We start from the raw sequence: 21,069 nt of genomic DNA on the forward strand, positions 1-21,069 counted from the left end.
AGTAGCATAAGGTTCCACAACGAACAATTCTCGGTTTCGATTCGCAATCAACTAACATCAACAGACAATCAACAGACAGCATCAAAGTCATGTATTGGTATCTAATTATAAAGGGCTTAAACTAAATGGGTAAAACGATACCTCTTACCAATTCGTCAACAACTAACGACAAGTAAAATCAACTGAAAGTACAGTAAGACAGTGTATCCGTGTATTTTAGTTTACCAACTCTAAACTTTCATCTTTAGTCATCAGCTTTCAACTTCAACAAAGATGTACCAATCTTGTGATGCCTAAAGGGGATGAAGTTAATCTTTAAAGATGTCTTGAGTGCTTTTACGTGCGGCATAATATTTAAAGCGTGGGTTATCTAGAAGCTATGTAAGAACAGCTATGTTGTGCGCCCAAAGGCATATCTAGTAATCCTTAATTGTAGCTTCAGAGTGCACTAGTGGGAGAAGGATGTACAAAAGAGGAACTACTTCAATTTTCAAACAACCATTATCAACCATGGATCATTATGACGGTGAAGTTGGAGTAGCATAGGGATTTGTGGAATTTCCGTTCGTTTCAAACTGATAAGGAAGGATTATACATAACAAGACAGTTGTCTCGGAGGCACTGTAAGGCTGATGAATCTCACGGCTCTAAAGCATAACGACAAGAAACACACGAAGGAGTTTGGGGTAAAGTTTTGACATAAGCTGACCTGAGCCAGGCGGCTCGCAAAAAAGTTGCAATTGTTATTCAGACACCCTTAAGCCTACTGCCTGTTTAGGGAATGCGCTGGTGGATTTGTGGAACTGGAAATTGTGAAGCAGCACTAGATCGTAACATACATTTTGGTGAAAATGCTACTAAAACGTCTGTCCCGTTTAGATATGGGATGACGTAGGTGAAGATAAAGACAAGGAAGATACATATTTTAGCATGAAAGTTCATCTGTGTTGGTAGAATACATTATAGAAATTGCTAAACTTTCTTTCCAATACTGAATTAATATAGGGACTTACCCTCCAAATTTTCGGTCAAACTCCGTCGACCTTGTTCACAGAATGAACCTCTTTATCTCCAGCCTCTCTATTTCTGATATTTATGATCCCCTTCTGCAAAAGTGGCGTGTTTCTGACGTCACTGCTGGAAATAGCGAGGGTCATTCTCTGAACAAGGTCGACGGAGATTGACCGAAAACTTAGAGGGTAAGTCCCTATATTAATTCAGTGTTGGAAAGAAAGTTTAGCAATTTCTATGACCATACATATTTATCAACAATCTCCAAAGACAAATTGTGACGTTATCTCTGACCTTAGTGTTCACACACATTTTCTAGTTTAAACTGTTCCATTTTATAAGACAGGTTTATGCTAAGAGACTCTTCGGCGACATGCCTAGAAGGTATTCTTTAGAATCGCAAAATGCTGTATACATTTCATTTACATGTTATGAAGAAATATCTGAATAAATCTTCGCAACACTCAAACAACGTATTACTGTCGAAATTTTTACTAGAAGACCCAGTTTCGTTAAGATCACGCTTTGTCATCAGGTGGCCATGGCTTGCGCTTTATGGCTTTTAGTTTTGCACAGACACACCGGTGTCTGCTGAGGGAATACCGATTTGTGGAGCAATTAACAGTAGACTTCATTAAACCCTACTGATTAACATGTCAATAAAAGATATGTCACCTTTACCGATGGGAATGAACTTGTTTGTGATTGTTTGACTTTGCAATTACTTACCCATTAAGAGAAACTTGATCATTTCTTAGCTCAATACCTTTTGAATTTCATCAGGAAGGTTAATGATTCCAAACCTTCCGCTACATTCCTAGATCTTTGCATTAGCCTAGATATACAGAGACGTGTGAGCTTCATTCTAAATGATTAAAAACCGTTCTATGTCTTGGTCTAGATCCTTTAATTTGCAGTTGACCAGAAAGGGCAATGCTTCCAGACTATCTGCAGCTTTCATGTAATACCAACAACGCATTTTTGAATCGGCATAATGCTTTACAGGATAAGACTATAAATGAAAATTTTCGCAGCACTTAAAAAGTTTGTCTTTTTCTACTAGAAGCCTGGCCATTCAATTCCCGTTTTACCGTAAGCTTGAGCTCGGTGGTTAATCATTTTAGACCAGACACACTGATGTCTAGTTTATGGAATACTAAATGGATTTGTGGAACAGTCCTAGAGTCCTAGACTTTATTAAAAGCCTCCTAATTAAAACGTCAATCAAGAAGTCTGTCTCCTACATCAGAACCTGGAATGACGCAGTTTGTGACTCTTTGTCTCTGCACGTGAATAATGCAGGCAGGCATAATCACGTTGCCGATTTTAAACATTTTCTTCGACAACCTCCAAGCACAAGTTGCGACCGTATCCCTTACCTAAGTGTTCGTAGATATTTCTTAGTTCAGCACCTTTTTCTAACAAAACTTTTTAGACGTTACTACAGACCCTTTCGCAACATTCCTAACATATATAATACCAACTACATGATGTTACTCTTTGGAATCGCATAATCAGCCCCTAAGTGTAGTTCAGTTCACATCAGTTCAGTTCCTACGTTTACGTCTAAGCACAATGCTGCTTTGAATGCATTTACACGTTCCATAAATCTTCACTACACTTAAAGTTTACCAAAGCTTTTAAATAAAAGTCCTGTGTAATTCTATTGAGACATTCGTAGCCCACCGTGTGTGCACAGATTTTGAGCAGCTACCGTAGGAGTTGTTCGGTGCAATAACCTAGTCAACAGAGTCATAGACGTGCTTTCAGGAGGTCACGACCGCAGTCGTTCAGAATCTTGCACATAGTGTTTTCTATGCTTAGTATTCTAAAGTGTATGAAAGTTGAACAAACTCAACTACCAGTGCATCAACCCCTGATGTAGTGCTTGTACAACTATGTGGCTCAACGACTATAGAAAGTGACACCAGGTTATTCTTTACATACATTTATACGGGCAACATTTTCAGAGGAACAGCGCATTTCTTATTCCCCACTGACAAGCAAGCAATCTTCAAGTTGATATGCGTTGTTACGTGTTTTTCTTAATTGAATGTTTCGTTGTTGATAACCCACCATTTGTGCATGGATGACTACCATGCACTAGGGCGGTATGCACTTGACAGATACCAGGGCATTATGCACTGGAAAAGTATATAAGTGCGAGCTTTAGGAACTTGTGTCATTAAGCCCTTAGCCACTGAAAAAGTTGTACGCAACGAAACCGGTTTGTCAGGCTGAATAAAGGTTCAGAAACTTAAACCATGCGGCTCCAGATGTCTTACTGAGAGATGACTGCGGTGCGATAGTATGTACTGCATAACCCACCATTTATGTTATACAGGTTGTCTAATAGACGTGGAAAATAAGCATCATGGAGAACATAAGCAACATGTCCCAGCCCATGACTGCAGACGAGCTGTACGAAGACTTCGCTCCCAACATGACCGACTTCTTCCACCAGGGAACCGACGGCGAAGTCCTCTGGGCAAAGATCTTCCTGTGCACGGTGTACTCCATCACCATGCTGACCTGTGGTGTCGGGAATCTCCTGCTCATGGTCGTCATCGCCAAGTACAAGGAGATGCGGACCATCACCAACGCGCTAGTAGCCAACCTGGCGCTGTCGGACTTCCTGGTGGCTGTGTTCTGCGTGCCGTTCATACTAGACTACCACATCGTCAGGCCCAACCGGCCGTGGACGTACGGCGACGTCACCTGCGCTGTCGTCAACTACGCCCGGATGTCGTCTCTCTACGTCTCCACCAACGCACTGCTGGTCATTGCCGTGGACAGGTTAGTCATACGTGTTGTACTTGTTTATATTCTATACCCTAGAACTCCCTCCTGGCTTAACATACAATGTTTATACCGAACAGTACAAGCTGAATATCCGAATAAAAGCTAATTGATCCAATCGCTTCATGATAGATCCATATGCTTTTCAATATGTGTGCTGTGTTCTCATTGTGCTTTGGCGTGCGTATCCAAGGGACGTCTCTAGACGAAGCTAAGCACTCACAGACGAGTCGAGTGCAGAAATTCGTATAGCGTTTCCCTCCCAAGGGCACAACATTGGGACCTGTCCGGAACTTGAACTTGTACCTAGACTCTGAGACAACAAATCTAACCATTCTAGTTGTGTCGCAGATACAGGGGGATTGTATGGTCATTGTTTTGGCTACATCTTGAAATGTTGTTGAAATTCTATCAAGCTAGCGAGTTACGCCAAATTGTGATTATGTCGGCTATATAGATACAGGTACAGATAGTGGACTGTCCATTAAACTGTTATGTTGCACTAGACCATAAACTGAAGACAAATAGAGTTAGACAGCACCAAACTTTCAAAGTCAAAAAGGATTGCATATGACTTCCAATCTGTAAGCTGCTTAAGAGGTACTTTCTTTTAGGACCGTCTTTACAGCTTTTCTTACTGGTGGTGTGGCCCAAGTTCAAGTTCAGAGTGCAATGACCATGTATCTAGAAGCGTGAGACCAATAAAGTAGAATTTAACTGAGATTAGCGATGTGCGTCTGTAGAATGCTGACCTAGAGGTCAAACAAAAGTCTGATTTATAAGTACATATCTGATGTTCAATACTTTAAAGTTCTTATGAAGCTCATATGCAGTGCCAAAGGCTGTTATGAACTGTAATACCATTTAAGTTGGCTCTGACGGCGATCAGTGATTGGTTCCTTGCGTTAGAGGAACCTGGAGGGCAAACCGCAGCATTGGGTAGTACGTCATATCGTATTTTTGTGATCTACAAACCTTATCTCCAAAAAGGAGATCACAAGAACCTGACCACACAGGTCATGTTGATGCTACCTGAAGCATACAATGTTATCAGGCGTGCTCAGCTTTGCTATTTCACTGACTTATAATAGACAGAGTTCAATAGTGAAGCATCAGTAGAAGTAGTAGGCATTTGTCAGTCTCGCAAGATTATGACAGTACATATTCTACACAATGTATGTATTGTTTGTTTTTACGCTTTGTGCGTTTGTTCCGAGTCAAGTCTCTGCATAGCTATCATTTAGATCACAAATCATCCATGAAAAATAATCTGATAATACTTGATACATGTCTTAGCTTTCAAATTCGCATAAAAGTTGATACCTGCATATAAGCTCTGGTGCATTAAGACGAGCATTAGGCAGAATAATTCGGCGGCAACCTTGAGAAATGTTATAGCCTACTCAACCCTCGGGGCCTCGGACTCATCACATGCACACTCTGCTTTGTTGTCACCGAAATGAAGGAGGCTTTAAGAAAGTTGGAATCATCGCCTTATAGAATATAAAACTGTCTCCTCAGGCGCACTTAAGTGTAAATCTTCAAAAATGACTTCACGCTAAGTAACCGGAAGACTTTTGTCAAGCCTAATGGAAAAGTGCACCGTAGATCTTAAGCTATTATGACTGCGAAATGAAATACATCTCAATCTTCCATCCTGTAATTATATTCTATAGATCGCACGCTGGCGTGTCGAAAAGCCAATGACAGAGTACAGTTGAAGTGAAGTTTCAATGAAGATGGAACATGTATCTATTTGAAGATTTGAATGCAGTCCCTCAGGGCTTTCAAGACTTGTGACAAAGAGAGCATTATCTAGATATCTCACTATAGCAGACGCTTCTTAAAAGCCATAAAGCTTTTAATTTACAGTTAGAGCGTATCAACTAAAAGCCCGAAAGTGACGTCCTGTGGCCAAATGGATAGGGTAATTGACCTTGAATGCAGAAATCTTGAGTTCAAGTCACCTTAAATGCCCCGATGTTCGGTCCTTGTTTGAGAACATGGACTGAACACAACTTTTCTTACTCCATTTACTTGAAAATGGGTGCCATTTATAAGGGAGGTCCTTCGGATAGGACTTCGGATAGGACAGAGATGTCCCGCAATTGAGGGGTCTCATTAAAAGAGGGCCCTTTCTGCATGGTGTATATGTGGTCAAAACTATTCAGGCCTTAATTTAGTAGAGCATTTTCTGTACAATGTTTTCTAGCCCCTACTCATCCTAAAGATCAGGAAAAGGATAAGATTTCTCATGAAGACTAATTTAGACGGTCTCAATTTTTTTGGCTCATTCTCTGGCACTTGGGACACCGGTGCGGCACTGCGGGGTTCGTTAATTGCGGTACTATACTGTTGTGCTATTTCCTCCGAATTTTTATAATCAAGATATACGTAAAGGTATGACTTAGAAGAAAAAGAATACACAAAGCGTTAGAAAACTCAGTTCTTTATCTCTGAAATTCGTTGACCATAATAATTTTTCGAACCCTGCAGTGCCACACCGGTATCCCAAGTGCAATGATCGATGAGATACCACCTTAGCTGTTAAACTAGATTTAAAACTTGAAGTAACCACATCCCCATGTCTCCCCAGATACGTGGTGATCATGATGCCGCACATCCCTCGGATGAGTCGCGCCGTGGCCACGTGTGTGGTGCTGGCGGTGTGGGTGTGCTCCATGCTGGTGGCCATCCCCACAGCCGTGTACTCACGTGCGCTGTACTATGTGGACTTCCACGGCACGTTCTGTGGACTCGTCTGGCCTATCGGACATCAAGTCAGGTCAGTAAAAGTTGTACCATGAATATCAGAGCCTAGCGCGAGATTATAACCCCTTATCAAGCCCGGCATAGAGTTGGCCCCAAACTCTATTGACACCCGATCTCTAATATCGCTTACGCGTAAGCTAATTCGGGACCGTGTGCTATATGTGGTGGCCGTTCAATTTGACTCTCGGACCTAATTATCGACCACAGCGTGGTGGACTGGTACCCATGCCCAGGCTATAAAAGTGATGAAAACTATGCTTAAAATGTTACTTAACTAGTAATGAAAACGATACTTAAAAACGTTACCAAACTAAGTACGAGTTTTTAAGCATACTAATACCCCGCAAAAGCTTTTTTTGTTTTGTTATTATTGGTAATTTTCTGTTTTGCTTCTACGTGTTTTACCGGCTTAGCTTATTCTTAGTAACTTCCAAGCTGTCTTAAAACCATGGATACAACAGTGGAGCATGTGGGAAAACTCAGGACTCGGCACAATTTATTTCCTGAGATCTTTCTGGGACCTTGTGTCACCTTTGACCCAACTTTATATCCGTGTCTCTGACGTGCCTAGCGCTCAAAGGCCAATTGAGGCACAGCGGACAAATCAGGACAAATGTGTACACTAACTGATTTAAATACCTCGGTTTTCACCCAGGTGAATCGATATACCAGTTTTGATATACCACTTTCATATCTACTTTCTAAGTAGACTTGGAAATAAAGACACGATAAAGCAATAATAAGAGACAATTCAATATCGTAAACGTTCATTAAGAGACGCCAATCGTACAGAAATTAGAGCCTTTTCACGGTCTATGATAATCCCTTGAGAATTTCATACACGCCTGAAATGTATATACCATCCCAGTAAAATATTCCATTTGCGCCGGAACCACGATTTTAATTAGAATCAGGGCATTAGTTTCCCGTTACCGATAGTGGTAAATGTAATCATGGAGTAATAGTATAAACCGATTTCGCAGATGTGCACCGAGGAGGCTCGTGCTTAGAAGACTAAGTATACTTTTATGGCTCCACTGAGCAAAACGTTTCCGCAGGAAGTGACCCGATCTTTACTATGTTAATATACAAACTAACGTGGGAGGGGTTATTACTTTGTTCTTTAAAGATACATTATTGTATGTTCTAGAAAAGTTAAACTGTAATTTCCAACACCTTACTTTGGTAGACAAACTAACGTTGGAGGGGTCATTGCTTTGTTCTTTAATGTCACATTAGAGTATGTTCTGGAAAAGTAAAAAAACTTTAATTTCCAACACGAAAATTGTTTTTCCCCAAATTTTCGACTGAACAGCTCCAGTCTTTGTCACCGAATGAACTATCCACCGCTTCTGTGACGTCAAGTTATGTAGATAGCACACGTGACTAGGTGTGCAGTGGATGCAGGGAGTCTGTAGCGCCCACCGTCTCTGTTAAGGGATGGTGGTAAGGCTCTTTATTAGATGGCTTCTTGCATCCTTATGGCAAAGAAGTCTGACTCTGTGTCCAGAAACAATGGATCGTTCATTCCTTGACAAAGTTCAGTCGAAAATTTGGGTATGTCCAATTTTCTAATAATCACTTTTCCAGAATGTCTTCTACCAACACAGATCTACTTTCAAGTTATGAGTGCATGTTATATTTTTTACATGCAGATACAAAGCTTACTACTTGGCTGTTCTCCTTCTTGAGTTCATCGCCCCGGTCCTGATTATGTCGTTCTGCTACATCCGGATAGCACGGCGTATCTGGTGAGTCCAAGTAGTGATCGATGAAAGAGTAAACATTTTCTTAAACACGCCCTGATGTTATCAATTAGACAGATTAGAATACAGCTTTTGAGTCATTTTTCTTGTAGGGCGAGGTCGTGTGGCCTAAACTACATAATGTTTAGTCCAGAAGCCAGTGGTCCTGGGTTCAAATCTTGTACCTTTGGGAATGACATTTTACACGTACGACCTTCCTCCACCCAAGTGTTAAGATTTGTACCTGACTTTGGTTAGGGAGGTACATGGAGGTGGTCGGAGAGTGTGGGCCGGTGCCTATACTGTGCCATATGAAGATAGTGTGTAACAGTTAACAACCAAATGCCCCTGAGGCCCTAAAATTGTCATGGGAATACCTTTACCTTCTTCTAGCACTCGCATGGCCTCAATCGTCCTTTTATTGTAAATAGAAATAAACTTTCTGTAGGTCTTCATTACATTTAAACATTATGATTTTGCCTTGGAATGTATTGATAATTTTCAATAGGTATCCCTGGCGAGATATCGTAAACTTTGACCTAGACCACAATACATTACGACTGTATGTGTGCACTCGAAACTGTGAAATAGCTTGTACATTGTTTAAAAAAAAAGATGTCTCCACTATTATCCAAGGTACCGCACTGTTCCTGGCCAGCAGACTGAGTCTCAACAGGCGGCCATGTTGAAATCCAAGAAGAGGAACGTCCGACTGCTCATCGTCATTCTGGTAAGGACTTACAGTTATATCAGAATCAACCAATCACCATAGCACATCAAAGCAAATAATGATATTATTGAATGCTGTGGTTCTTGAGTTGTTTATGGCAAGCTAATTTTTGCGACATTATTCGACCGCTATAGCTATAATTTCATCATCGCAATTATTTGATCACTCTCGGGCAAGCTTAGCTGTGAGCCACTCACGTCCCCCAAACGCTAAAACTTACGGAACGCATTTAGCAATATTACATTGATTTACAGCAATTTGTGAATATACAAAAAAAAAGATGGCTTATAAGTGGTCTTTATGATTCTGAATACTAGTATATCCGATTCGAAATTTGAAGAAAATTTCGAAAAAAAATAGACAGCGGGAATTCATAAATTTTTCTTTTAGTTATATTTGGCAATGGCGTCTTCGTAAGCATTATCTGAACATGGCATCACTTATCACAGGTGATGTTTGTGCTGTGCTGGGGACCATATTACGGCTATGCTGTGGTGAGAGACTTCTTCCCCCGTCTGCTGGCCAAATCACGACTCAACATCACCCTGCACTACGTAGTGGAGGCGGTGGCCATGGGGAATAGGTATGTACGATGGGGTATTGACTTTGGATACACTTGTATATTCTTGTTGATAATGAATGCATTGAGTACAGATGTGAAAAAACGGCTTGAGTTTGTTGCAATCAAGTGTTTTATATATGCTTTGGTATAAGAGATCGATACCAGTTAACTGTTGTTAGTCCAAATTGACACAATGTCATGCATGCAATAAAGATTTGACGTTGGACATATTGTACAGTTTTTAAATCTCCTTACCTTACCTCACCTCTACTCCTTGACCTCCTATAGCAAGTAGCATAGCTCCTATAAGTCGTTGGTCACAGTGGCTGTTTTAGTTTTTAAATCTTAATTAAGTATGATATTTTCGTCTCTATCTATCAAAACATGTTCTCTTTGCCAGCTCCATTGACACCGTGGTGTACATCGCCATGAACGGCAACGTGAGGAAGTTCATGAAGAAGCTGCCGCACGACTGCTACACGTCCTACATGCAGTGGAAGAGCCGCCGGGTCCAACCAGTCAGTGTCACGGTCGTGGGAGGCAGACGGCCCGTAGACAGACGCTCCTCGACCCGGTCCGACAACACCTTCCCTCCGTCTAACTACTCAAACTACAGAACCCGCGATGTGAAGGAAGTCTTCTGTATTGAAGACAAGGTGACCCATAGATCTAACACAGAGTATCCTTACACTGGTGAATGAAAGATTGTTACATTCTACCACAGTTTATTGTCACATTCATCGTAGTTTGTCGTACGATTGTGATGCTGTAGGACTTGAATGTAATGAATGTCCCTATAGGATTCTCCTCAGTTTGGGGTCATGCAATGATCGTGCGACGATCGCACGACGTATACGACTGGCGCGGGATACTTACCGACAGCATGGGGAACCATTGTCGCCATGTAAATCCTGACGTTTGGTTCTAGTTTCAAACTTACTGTACAATATAGAATGTATCACTAAAATCAAAAGAAGATCAGGATGCTCGACTATCTAGACAAGAGAAGATCAAAAACATTCCATTTAAGATAATAACATTGCTGATAAGAAGGTGATACCATTGAAAACAAGGAATAGTTAACAATATGTGCAATATATATGGTCTGTTTGAAATGTACTATTTATGTAAAACGTATAGACATGATCGTGTAGTTTCGTGGTTTACACTCACCTTAAATATGTCACATAGTAAGTATAAACTGTATGTTGTCAATTATAAATATATATACGTCGCACATAAACATGTACATAGAGACACATACACGCACGAGCAAGTATATACATACATATATTTATCTTTCAATATGTATATATACATTATCTATATAACTACCTACCTATCTATTTATCTAATTACACTGGAGTTGATTGAAGTTTTCTAGTTTCTACCTAATTTATGTTGTGAGCTATAATGAGCACATGTGTATTTGTTTCTATGTTATTCTAATGCATTGTGCACCACCATATATGGAGATAAAGCACTATTGAAAACCGGAGTATTGCACGGACTTTCATGTCAACTGTCATTGCATAACGTCGTTGTGCTTTGTCGATGATATCAATGTGCACCAAGTAATATATCATTACCGTCATTGTGACGGTCCTCTGTGAATATGTATCATACATTAGTAATATATCAGGACATACATATTATACAGATGGAAGTGCATATTCTAAAACTTGTGCGTGTCTCTTGTACTGTACTGTACGAACAATCGCTCAATACTTTAACCAAACGTATGTTTATGCACATGCTGCAGTAGTATAGTATTTCTAGTTGTCTTAAAAGTCTTGACGGTTGTTTATGTTTACCTCTGGGCTCTAGGCCAGACACCCAGTAGTCAAGCCCTATAACCCCACGAAATAAGGACTATAGATCATGTATATTTTCTGTACACGACCGAGATGTGTTTATAGAGGTTAGATCTTACAAATACAGCTGATTGTAATTTGTGCTATTATTGAATGCCTCCTATATAGTCGATCATGTAACAAAAGATTTTGTTTTTCAGGGTATTCAAAGTTAAAAGTGTCACTTCGATGGTTACAAACGATATAGCACAGTGCAATTCATAAAGACGATTCAAGTAACCAACAAAACCGAACAATCCAGAGTCAAAGCACAAGGTACCAGTAACTCCACTGCACTTGCGATTATATCTATTAAGAGGTTGACCATACTAGGATGACAAATGTCTGCCCCGACTAGACGGGGGATGTCACAAACTGACTGCAGTTTGATCCACTATACGTTATACATGCGATGGAGTCATTGTATAGTTAAAAATGTGAACAAGTCCTATTCCATGTGTTGGGAATTGCAGTTGAAATATCTTTCTTCATAAAAAGTTTTGCCGACACATAGTAACTTTTAATTCATATGCGTTTGATGATATTCAACATAATTGGGATGAAACTCACGTCCGTAACCTAACGTAACCTGGCGGCTGGTAATCAACTGTAACAACAAGCTTTCTTTATGTAGGACTCAACCACGTCATCAGATTAGCTTGGTGACAACAACATTTAAATGGTCCCTTCATAACGTCTGTACTAGCGACGGGTTATAATTAACCATGACGTGAAGCATGTATTCAAACAACACATCTTATGTCACAGCTGCTTCCTCAGTGTACCATGGGGACGAGAAGACTTAATCAGCTCCCTCTTAACAATGATTTTTATTGTAATAGATGTGAAACATGCTTTTTCTATATGCATTTGGTGTTTTCCCGGTCTTACTATAATCCTGTGTGTTAACCGGAGAAGTCTTCTAACTGGATAGAAAAACCCATGCAGACGTATGTAATTTAAAAGGATGTTCTTGTTCTAAACTTCCTTGGTTTACTACGAAAACAGAGTCCAATGGAAAGGCAGGCGAAGCGCACATGCCTTAAGCCATTAGTCTGCAAAAAGACAGGCCTACACAAGGGGAATAACAAGGTATTAAGATAAGATAAAGACATATTGCGTTTTGGTAATATAGATACCTACCATACATGGTTTGATGCATTTATTCATATGGGACTGTCAACAACCTTCGTAACAACGTCTGCAACCCAATCAATACAAATATTCAAGTCAGCAAGTAATTGTTCGACACACGTATACACACTCAAAGACAGGCACAGGTGAAACCCTAGCCCCTGAGTGACACAGGAAAAGAACTTTGGAAAGCGAGAGGCTACGTGTGAAGGCTTCAAAATGTCATTCACCTTCCCTTGCCAACAAACCCTTTCCTCAGAAGAGTCGTGTTCCAGCTGCCATTTGCGGAGGAATCGATTTTCCGTCGACCTGTGGCGATGATGGGACTGGTAATTGTGTGGAGAAGGTTCTGACCAGTCTCCGCTTCAACCGTAGATCACCAAGAGACCGGTAAATTCGATATCCACACAAGTGACCGATCGCTCCGGCCCCTAACGCATGTTATTGTCAATCCAGGGGAGATGCTTAGATTGTTTAAGTATTCCCTTGCCGGGAGGGTAGAAGTCAACTGAAGACGGACGCTGTCACAAGTATCGGAGGCTTTGTTAAATATGTTGGGGGGGGGGATGTGGACAGCAGAGCCGCTACACCTCTGACGCCAAGAGAAGAAGACACGGTACAGGTTAGATTGCATGATAACATAAATCATTGCACGTACTTACTGGGACGTACCTTTATTTGCTTTCGACATTGGATCGATGACGTCAAGTTGGCACGTTGACAATCTGACACCATTAAGTATATTCACAATGTGTATCTGAACCACACCATTTCAAAAATACCCTACATATCTTGTTGTAAATGAAACAATTATGATAAATCTATCTACACTGATTTGCAAGAAATCAGGAGAAATACTCCGGCTTTGGCAGATCAGTTGTAGCAATCTACCGAAATCTTTGTTGTTTGGCATGGTCATTTCTTTGCAAAACAACAAGTTCTGGGCCAATAGCGTCAAATTGAAGGAAATTGCTTGAAAATGTTCCCCATTAAGAAGCGGCACTATTGCCAGAAATCCACCCATCGTGCCGGAACTTGTAGCCTATTGGGGAATCTTGCAACACGTTTTACTTCAAGTAGCAAGCGATCGGGGGATTAGTATGTTGCTGAGAACTCTTTACACTTCCACTGAACTTTCATACTTTTTAACAGAGTTAATCTGTTTGTAACGCATGTTGGGGTTGGCTCTACTGGGAAACATCAACCTGTTAGTGTCGCACTGAGACTTCCTAATGTTGTTAGCCACAGTGCTTTGAGTTCAAGGGCATACCGTACGTTTACATCATCGATTAATTACTGGAACTGCGCCTTTGTATACGGAACAAATCATTGAGTCATTTGTGACGTCGTGTGTGGTGTAACTGGTAGAGCGTTCGGCTCGGAATCTAGAGGTTCTGAGTTGAATATCCTACGTTGTATGTGCCCTTGGGAAAGGCACTTTACACGACCATCTTCACTTCACCCAGGTGTAAAAATGGGTACCTGACTTGTGTTGGGGAGGTAAAGGACTTTACCTTTTGTCTGTATGTGACACTGTACATATAAGTTACTAAACGTGAGTGCAATGCCACATTGTCCTCATCTGTCCAAAAGCAAAATGGAAATCATAGAGCATGGAAACGTGAGAAAGTGTCAATGTTTTGATGTTGTCTTAGTAATCTCTTCTTTGCCTTTGCCAGGAATCATCTCTTCGGTAGACTAACAACGCTTTCCTTATACTAGCGGAATTTAAGTGAAATGCAGGATGGCGTTTCTTCTTCCTGGGGCAAATCAAATAATAGGTGGTGACGTCTACATGTACAGCACGGATTTTACAACCAGGTTTGGAAAATAAACACTGTAAGGTAATAGTAAGAATGACAGTGTTTCTTTTGCAACTATTAAGGATACTTTTTGTAAATAACAGTTTTTGCGTTTTGTCGACTAATATCATTGTTGACGCTATAATTATGCTCCAAAAGAAGTTACTCGAGCAACTGGACATAATTTTGAGAACGGTCAGATTTTTCAGATAGCATCCACTGTCTTTCGTCATTGACACATGTCACTTGGCACATGGTGTATCTAATTACCTGGATGTCCGATCTTCATCGACGACACCATCATTATTTCATCTCACTTATTCTATTCATTACCTTTGCCAGAATGGCTAAGGTTATGTTTTGGGCTTGTGAGTCTGTGTGTGTGTCTGTGTGTGTGTCTGTTAACAGCATAACTCAAGAAGTCTTGGATGAATCCCGATAATATTTGGTAGGTGGGTAGGGGTCGGGAAAACAAAGGTCAAGTTCGATAATGGGCCCCCTAGCGGCTTGCTAAGGTACTGCAGCAGAACCTCAATTTTTGATATCTCCTGTTCTGGACATGCTGTGATCATGATTTTTGAGTGGTAGATAGCCCTCGAGGCAGAGAGTAAGTGCTGTGAGTTTGGGCCCCCTAGCGGCTTTTTTGGAACTGCAGGCGCCGGTTTCCTTTCAAACTTTGGACGAGAATAACTCTACAGCGTGTTGACGGATCGTCATGATTTTTGGTATGTAGATAGAATGAGTGATGACTTACATAATGGTATACTAATTATGCAAATCAACAGCTAATTTGCATAATTAATGAGGAAAATTTATAAATCCACTGCATTCCATGATAGGACTTTCAAACTTGTCACATATGTAGCTGGGAAGGAGAGAAATGTCGATAGATATCAATTATGCAAATGATGGCCTCATTTGCATAATTAATGAGAACATATGAAGATGTTGACGGATCATCATGTTTTTTGGTATGTAGGTAGCGTAAGTGAAGACAAACATAATGAGATACCAATTATGCAAATCAACAGCTAATTTGCATAATTAATGAGGATATTTTATAAATTCACTACGTTCCATGATTGGACTTTAAAACTTGTCACATATGTAGCTGAGAAAGAGAGAAATGTCAATACATATTTATCATGCAAATGATGATCTCATTTGCATAATTAATGAGAAAATGTGAAAACGTGTTGACGGATCGTCATGATTTTTGGCATGTAGATAGCCTAAGTGAAGACTTATATAATGTGATACTTATTATGCAAATTAACAACTAATTTGCATAATTGATGAGGAAAAGTTTATAAATCCACTGCATTCCATTATAGTACTTTCATCAAAGTTGTCACATATGTAACTGAGAAAGAGGGAAGAGAGTAAGGGGTGTATTTAAAGACTTTGAAAGAGAATAGGTCAAGAATGGATCAAAGGATCATCATGATTTTTGGTATGCTGATAGCTTAAGTTATGCTTGATACAATTTGATATCAATTAATTGTAACTTGGGATCTAATTTGCATAATCAATGCCGAAATTTTATAAACCAACTCCAAGCATATAATTATGATGAAAATGAAATGAGTAACGCATTTGTCTACAGACATCATTCTACATAACAAACCTGGTTTATTTGGCAAAGGTATGTGTTCGTGGAACTCTAGTTGACTATGGCATTGGTAAACATCGGTTAGTGAAAACTACATAGCAAGAATATTGGATTTAGATGAACATATGCTAGTTGCAGTTGATATGCATGTCACTAGGAGGCACCCATGCCAAGTTTGAACTACAAACCGATCTAAGAGAGGAAGTGGCATCAAAGTAGTCAAGGCCACGGAGGCAGTAAGGACTAGCATTTCTGTTATTCAAAATATTCTGTTCTTTGCTATTTTCTAGGTCAACATAGCATGGGGCACAGACGCAAAGTATGACGTTGGTCCACATGGTCTTTAATTAGCGGCGTTGTAGGATGAAATCAATATTTACAGAATAAATTGGAACATTTTTCACAAGAATTCGGATTTAAAAGCTCTTGATTGCCACGTTTTGTGCTACGGCTGGTAATGAACACGTCGATCTAAAGCTAACCCCCACCGTTATGAACTCCCCAGGGACTGCAAAGTGACCATTAACGAGCATTTGGAACACCCAAACACTCTTTATGTATTATTGCTCCCCAGGGCGCAGTAATCTTTCCTTCCCTTAGTGGGTGTTATATCCATATGGAACTACATCCGCCACGCATCAACACCACGGTATAGCCTCATTACCCACATGGATGCGGATATGCAGGCGCTCAAGGTTAATACTCAAGGTTTAAGACAACTCATGGAAAAATATTTCTTGTATGTATTTTTTTACCAAGTAGGGGAACATATATTGTTTTTGCTAACCAGTACGTTCTTTTTTTCTTTATTTTTTTTGTCAGCAGACAATCAGAGCTGTTTATCGTGATATGAACATTTTCACTGGTTTGCGATAGTAAAACCTGTTGTTGTTGTTGCTTTCTCTCACAATACTACAAGGCGAGCCTAATGGTACAGAATAATAATGTTAATGACAAGGTCCAAAAGCCAAACATATGTAGTTTTTACTTGCGCACAATACTACAGGGCATAATGTTTTGTGCGGTTGGTTTGACTATATACGGGTAAACATTCTGCATTTTTGCGAAAATGGTGTCTCTCTATACTTGATGACCTTTTCTATTATGTTTTGCCCACATAGGATAGATGAAGAAGTATGTTTAACTATTCCATGAAAGACTTAAAGTAAAACGCCATTTCTTGTTTTGTTGTCAGTGAATAATCGAAGATATACCTAAGGCGATGCTACCGCTTAATCGATCATTTACCATGCTACCACAAAATCTATAGTTTACAAGTGAACGGATTCATACATTTCTTGTTGTACAAAGTTATCTGTGCATGCCATTATGTATACAAATAAATCATATTTTGATAAATGTTTGGATCGTGAACCCACATTCAGAGCACTGATATCAGAATTACGTATGTCACTGTATAACGACAAGTTGGCGCCGACATACGTCTGTGCAATTATCAACACGAATGACAAGCTATTTTGGAACTATTATGTTCCATTTGACGGTGACTCTTTGAACTTCCTATCCATCAAAGGGAGGAATCAAACTGCATATCGCCTTATTAGACCACGATATCTACAGTCGGTCGAACCCGCATCTTTGGACTTGTCTTATTGGCTTGTTAAGAAGTTTGTGTGCAAAATCTTTGTATCAAGAAACATGGTTGTTAAAAATCGTTCTGACATTGGTTGAACTTAACGTTATTTGTGGTCATATTTTGCTACTTACCAATAACAAATACGTCTCCTTTAGATACTATCTTTATCGTATTGGGCAAAATCTTTACCTTTGTGTCAAGGCGATTTATAAGTTTCCATTTTCAGTCTTTTAAAAGGACGGAGTATCTTTATAGCATCTCGGAGGGACAAACTTGACAAGCCTCGGGGTAAGAGGGAACATTACGTTGGGTTTGTGTAATCACTTTTCTGTAATCGATATCAGTTTGTTATTCGTCCAAGAGTTATTGATTGCTTGCATCTATAATGGCATTTAGACACGCGTTGTAATTCATTCATTCATTATAACTGAACTGTCTTCTTGAATGTATCTTTGTGTTATCAGCAATTTGTCTTATTTTCTTGATTAAGGCAATGTTTATTCGAATATAAAGATAACATTCTCTAGGAATCTCAAACCTGATGCGCTCGTGTAAAAAAAAGTTTTGCAAAACAAGTTTCCGTCATTATAGAATCTAAGCGGCCCGTAGGACTGAGCACATGACTTAATGCACAGACTATTGTATAGTTATGGAAAAAATAGACCATCCATTATTGCTTCTTCGCATCTTTTGGAATTGTCTTTTTATACAACGTATGACATATGTTTATTAGCTGGTAAACATATGCGATTTTTTTGCAACTGTTTGTACGATTGACGATTCCCCAAAAATGAAGCTGGCAAAGAATACGTTTATGCGATGATTATTACGACGTCATGCTATTTTACAGCAATTATATATATTTTGAATGTGTCTCTGCCTGCACATGCCATCTATCAACGAGATGATTAAGTCCTAATTGCCACCAGTATGTCAGCATGACTTCTACAAGTTCGCCATTCCTACATATCAATAGATTCAGATTTATCGTCTTAGCTTGTAAAGAAGTTTGAATGTAGAAGAAAGTTAGGAAAGTAACTCATTAGAGCTCACATCATGATGTTTTAAGTGCATTTTGAGAACATTTTGACAAATGATCTTCAAAGTGCGTGCGGTTCTCAAAACTTTCCCAGTAATGAGACTTACCCATTTTTTTACTGTACGACGCTAACTTTTGTCGAAGAATGAACCCGCTGCTGACGTCACTGTATCCAAAGATTGCGAACACGTGACTCAGTGAGTGGTGGATCAAATGCAGCAGATAAACCTGTAGATAAACCTCCGCCCACATACATGTACCATGAGAGCAATGTCATTGCTGACAAGTGCTACTACGATCCATCAAATGTGCCAGATTCTGATTGCTGATTATTTTGGTTCTAAATTCTACGGCTGCCCAAGACCACAGCAAGCACATTATATGAATGACATTGCACAAATAATGAGAGGGTGAATAAAATAAGATGGCTTATTTTTTTAACTTCGTAGAAAGAATTGAAGCGACAAAATTGGTATCACAGAGATCCATCCCATTATTTAAGAATTGTAGTTAAAGTGACACGTGTGTGGTAGACCATTGAACAAGTTGGCAATTTCACTCACACGTCTTCCATATTGTTGCCACCATTACAATTATTCGGCTAGTTTCTCACTTCTACCGAAGCCGGTGAGTTACGCCGAAGGGCGGTTATACCGGCTATATTGATACAGACACAGATAGAGATTCTACAACTGCAGTCATGGCTACTTAGCTATTGTCCTACAAGTACACTCAAGGCTGCACTACAACATAAGTTGCCCATTTTTGTACTTTCTCGTCATGTTGATCATCAACACAGGGGATAAGCATCTTCTTTTTTATCAGGTGAATAAGCTCGCTGGTGTCACCCATAAAATTTACCTGCTGCCTTACTTGAATCCATCTAACCCTGTCTTTTTTGTATCCAATTTAATGTCTTAGTAGTCTGTACTAGACTGAGTAACATCAGTGCTACAGCTACCACGTGATTGGTTGTTACGGTATGACGCACCACTGAGATTGACAAGATCTAACCGTGTTTATCTCGCACCGCTGGTTTACCCATTTCAATCCCAAAGGGTTAATGTGGCACTGATGGGAAACATGAATAATTGAAAATTCACGGGTAGTTTCACGTCAGTAGTCAGGTGCATTCATGTCTACTACCCAGACGTAAAGACGACGTAAATACATGTGAATTTGTCGTGTCTAAAACGTTTTGTGGAAAAACGCAATATGTGAATGGTAGACACCACTAAACAGGCCATTGGCAGTGTTTTACATATTACCTTTTTACCTAAAAAGTTTTAAGACTAAAGATGGTATCTTACTGCACTTGAGGCACCGGTGTGGCACTACGGGGTTCAATAGCCTGGTATCCAGCCATAACAAAGAGGAGAGAAGAGACTCGGGAGCTATATTACGGCTGGATACCAGGCTAGGGGTTCAAACGATTACTCTTTGGCTGCCTGTATTGTCAGCCGAATGAATAAATAAAGTAAAAATTTCAGAGATAAAGAACTATTTTTCTTACATTTCAAAAAATCAGCGAAGATAAGACAACAGTGCCGTAGTGCCACAGTGCCGCACCGGTGCCAAAAGTGCAGTAAGATACCACCTTTAAGATGATGGAGAGTGACAAAGAACGCCGTTACTTCCAGACGCAGAGACATTGAGCAATCAAATGTCTAGACGGCAGACTTCCTTCATCTTTAAACGACACTTATGAATTGCGTCATTCCAAACTTCCCCTACGATTTAAGTATTTAAAGTCATAATTATCTACATTTTAGATGCAAAATTTTATTTCATTTCAAATATCATAGACACGGGGAGTGTAGAATTGCACGAGTGGAAGGAACCAATCATCTCCTTGTTGACCTTTCACACGAGAGGATCAGCTCTGGTGACCTTTGAGAGTTTGCATGGAACGTGCACAGCATTGTTGATGTCTCTGGTGGGGATGTCCTTTCACAAAAGTGTTAAAGGCGGTAATTTGGCGGCCTTTAGTGGAGTGTTAATGTATTTTATCGATAACAATGTGCACGATTTGTGTTTTGTTGTCCTTCAAGTCAGACTTTGCATGATACCCCATTATAAACTTAAGGGTGACACGAATTCAATTTAGAACGCAGCGACGCTGACAACGTACTGTACTTCATCGAGATACCCCCTTTACAACTTGTTCAGGGGGCATGACATTTGTAACTACCGTAACCTCCAATTAATTCCAATGAAGAGGTATATTGAAAGAAGCATCAACGTACTTCATCGTGTGCAGCGGTTGATGATACTGCCATTCTCCATGTATGAAGAAGGTCATGATACTGTATGTCCAATCAACCTCAGCTTGAAGAGTATGCATGTTTGGCGTGCCACATGAAAGAACCCGGTGGTTAGCTAAACCTTGTTTATTCTAATGATGTAAGCTATC

General features: G+C 39.9%; 1 protein-coding gene across 1 annotated transcript in view; it reads left to right on the forward strand.

The window, feature by feature from the left end:
- LOC118432770 (prokineticin receptor 2-like) overlaps positions 1 to 11,233 on the forward strand; it is a 43,745-nt gene extending 32,512 nt beyond the window's left edge. The window contains exons 3-8 of the mRNA XM_035844389.1: positions 3,356 to 3,807; positions 6,407 to 6,595; positions 8,238 to 8,333; positions 8,964 to 9,057; positions 9,507 to 9,640; positions 10,020 to 11,233. Coding sequence (XP_035700282.1) covers positions 3,386 to 3,807; positions 6,407 to 6,595; positions 8,238 to 8,333; positions 8,964 to 9,057; positions 9,507 to 9,640; positions 10,020 to 10,320 — 1,236 coding nt within the window. The 5' untranslated portion in view covers positions 3,356 to 3,385 and the 3' untranslated portion in view covers positions 10,321 to 11,233. The remainder of the gene's footprint in view (positions 1 to 3,355; positions 3,808 to 6,406; positions 6,596 to 8,237; positions 8,334 to 8,963; positions 9,058 to 9,506; positions 9,641 to 10,019) is intronic.
- Positions 11,234 to 21,069: the final 9,836 nt, after the last annotated feature.

The sequence above is a fragment of the Branchiostoma floridae genome, chromosome 16, assembly GCF_000003815.2.
Source record: "Branchiostoma floridae strain S238N-H82 chromosome 16, Bfl_VNyyK, whole genome shotgun sequence".
NCBI lineage: Eukaryota > Metazoa > Chordata > Leptocardii > Amphioxiformes > Branchiostomatidae > Branchiostoma > Branchiostoma floridae.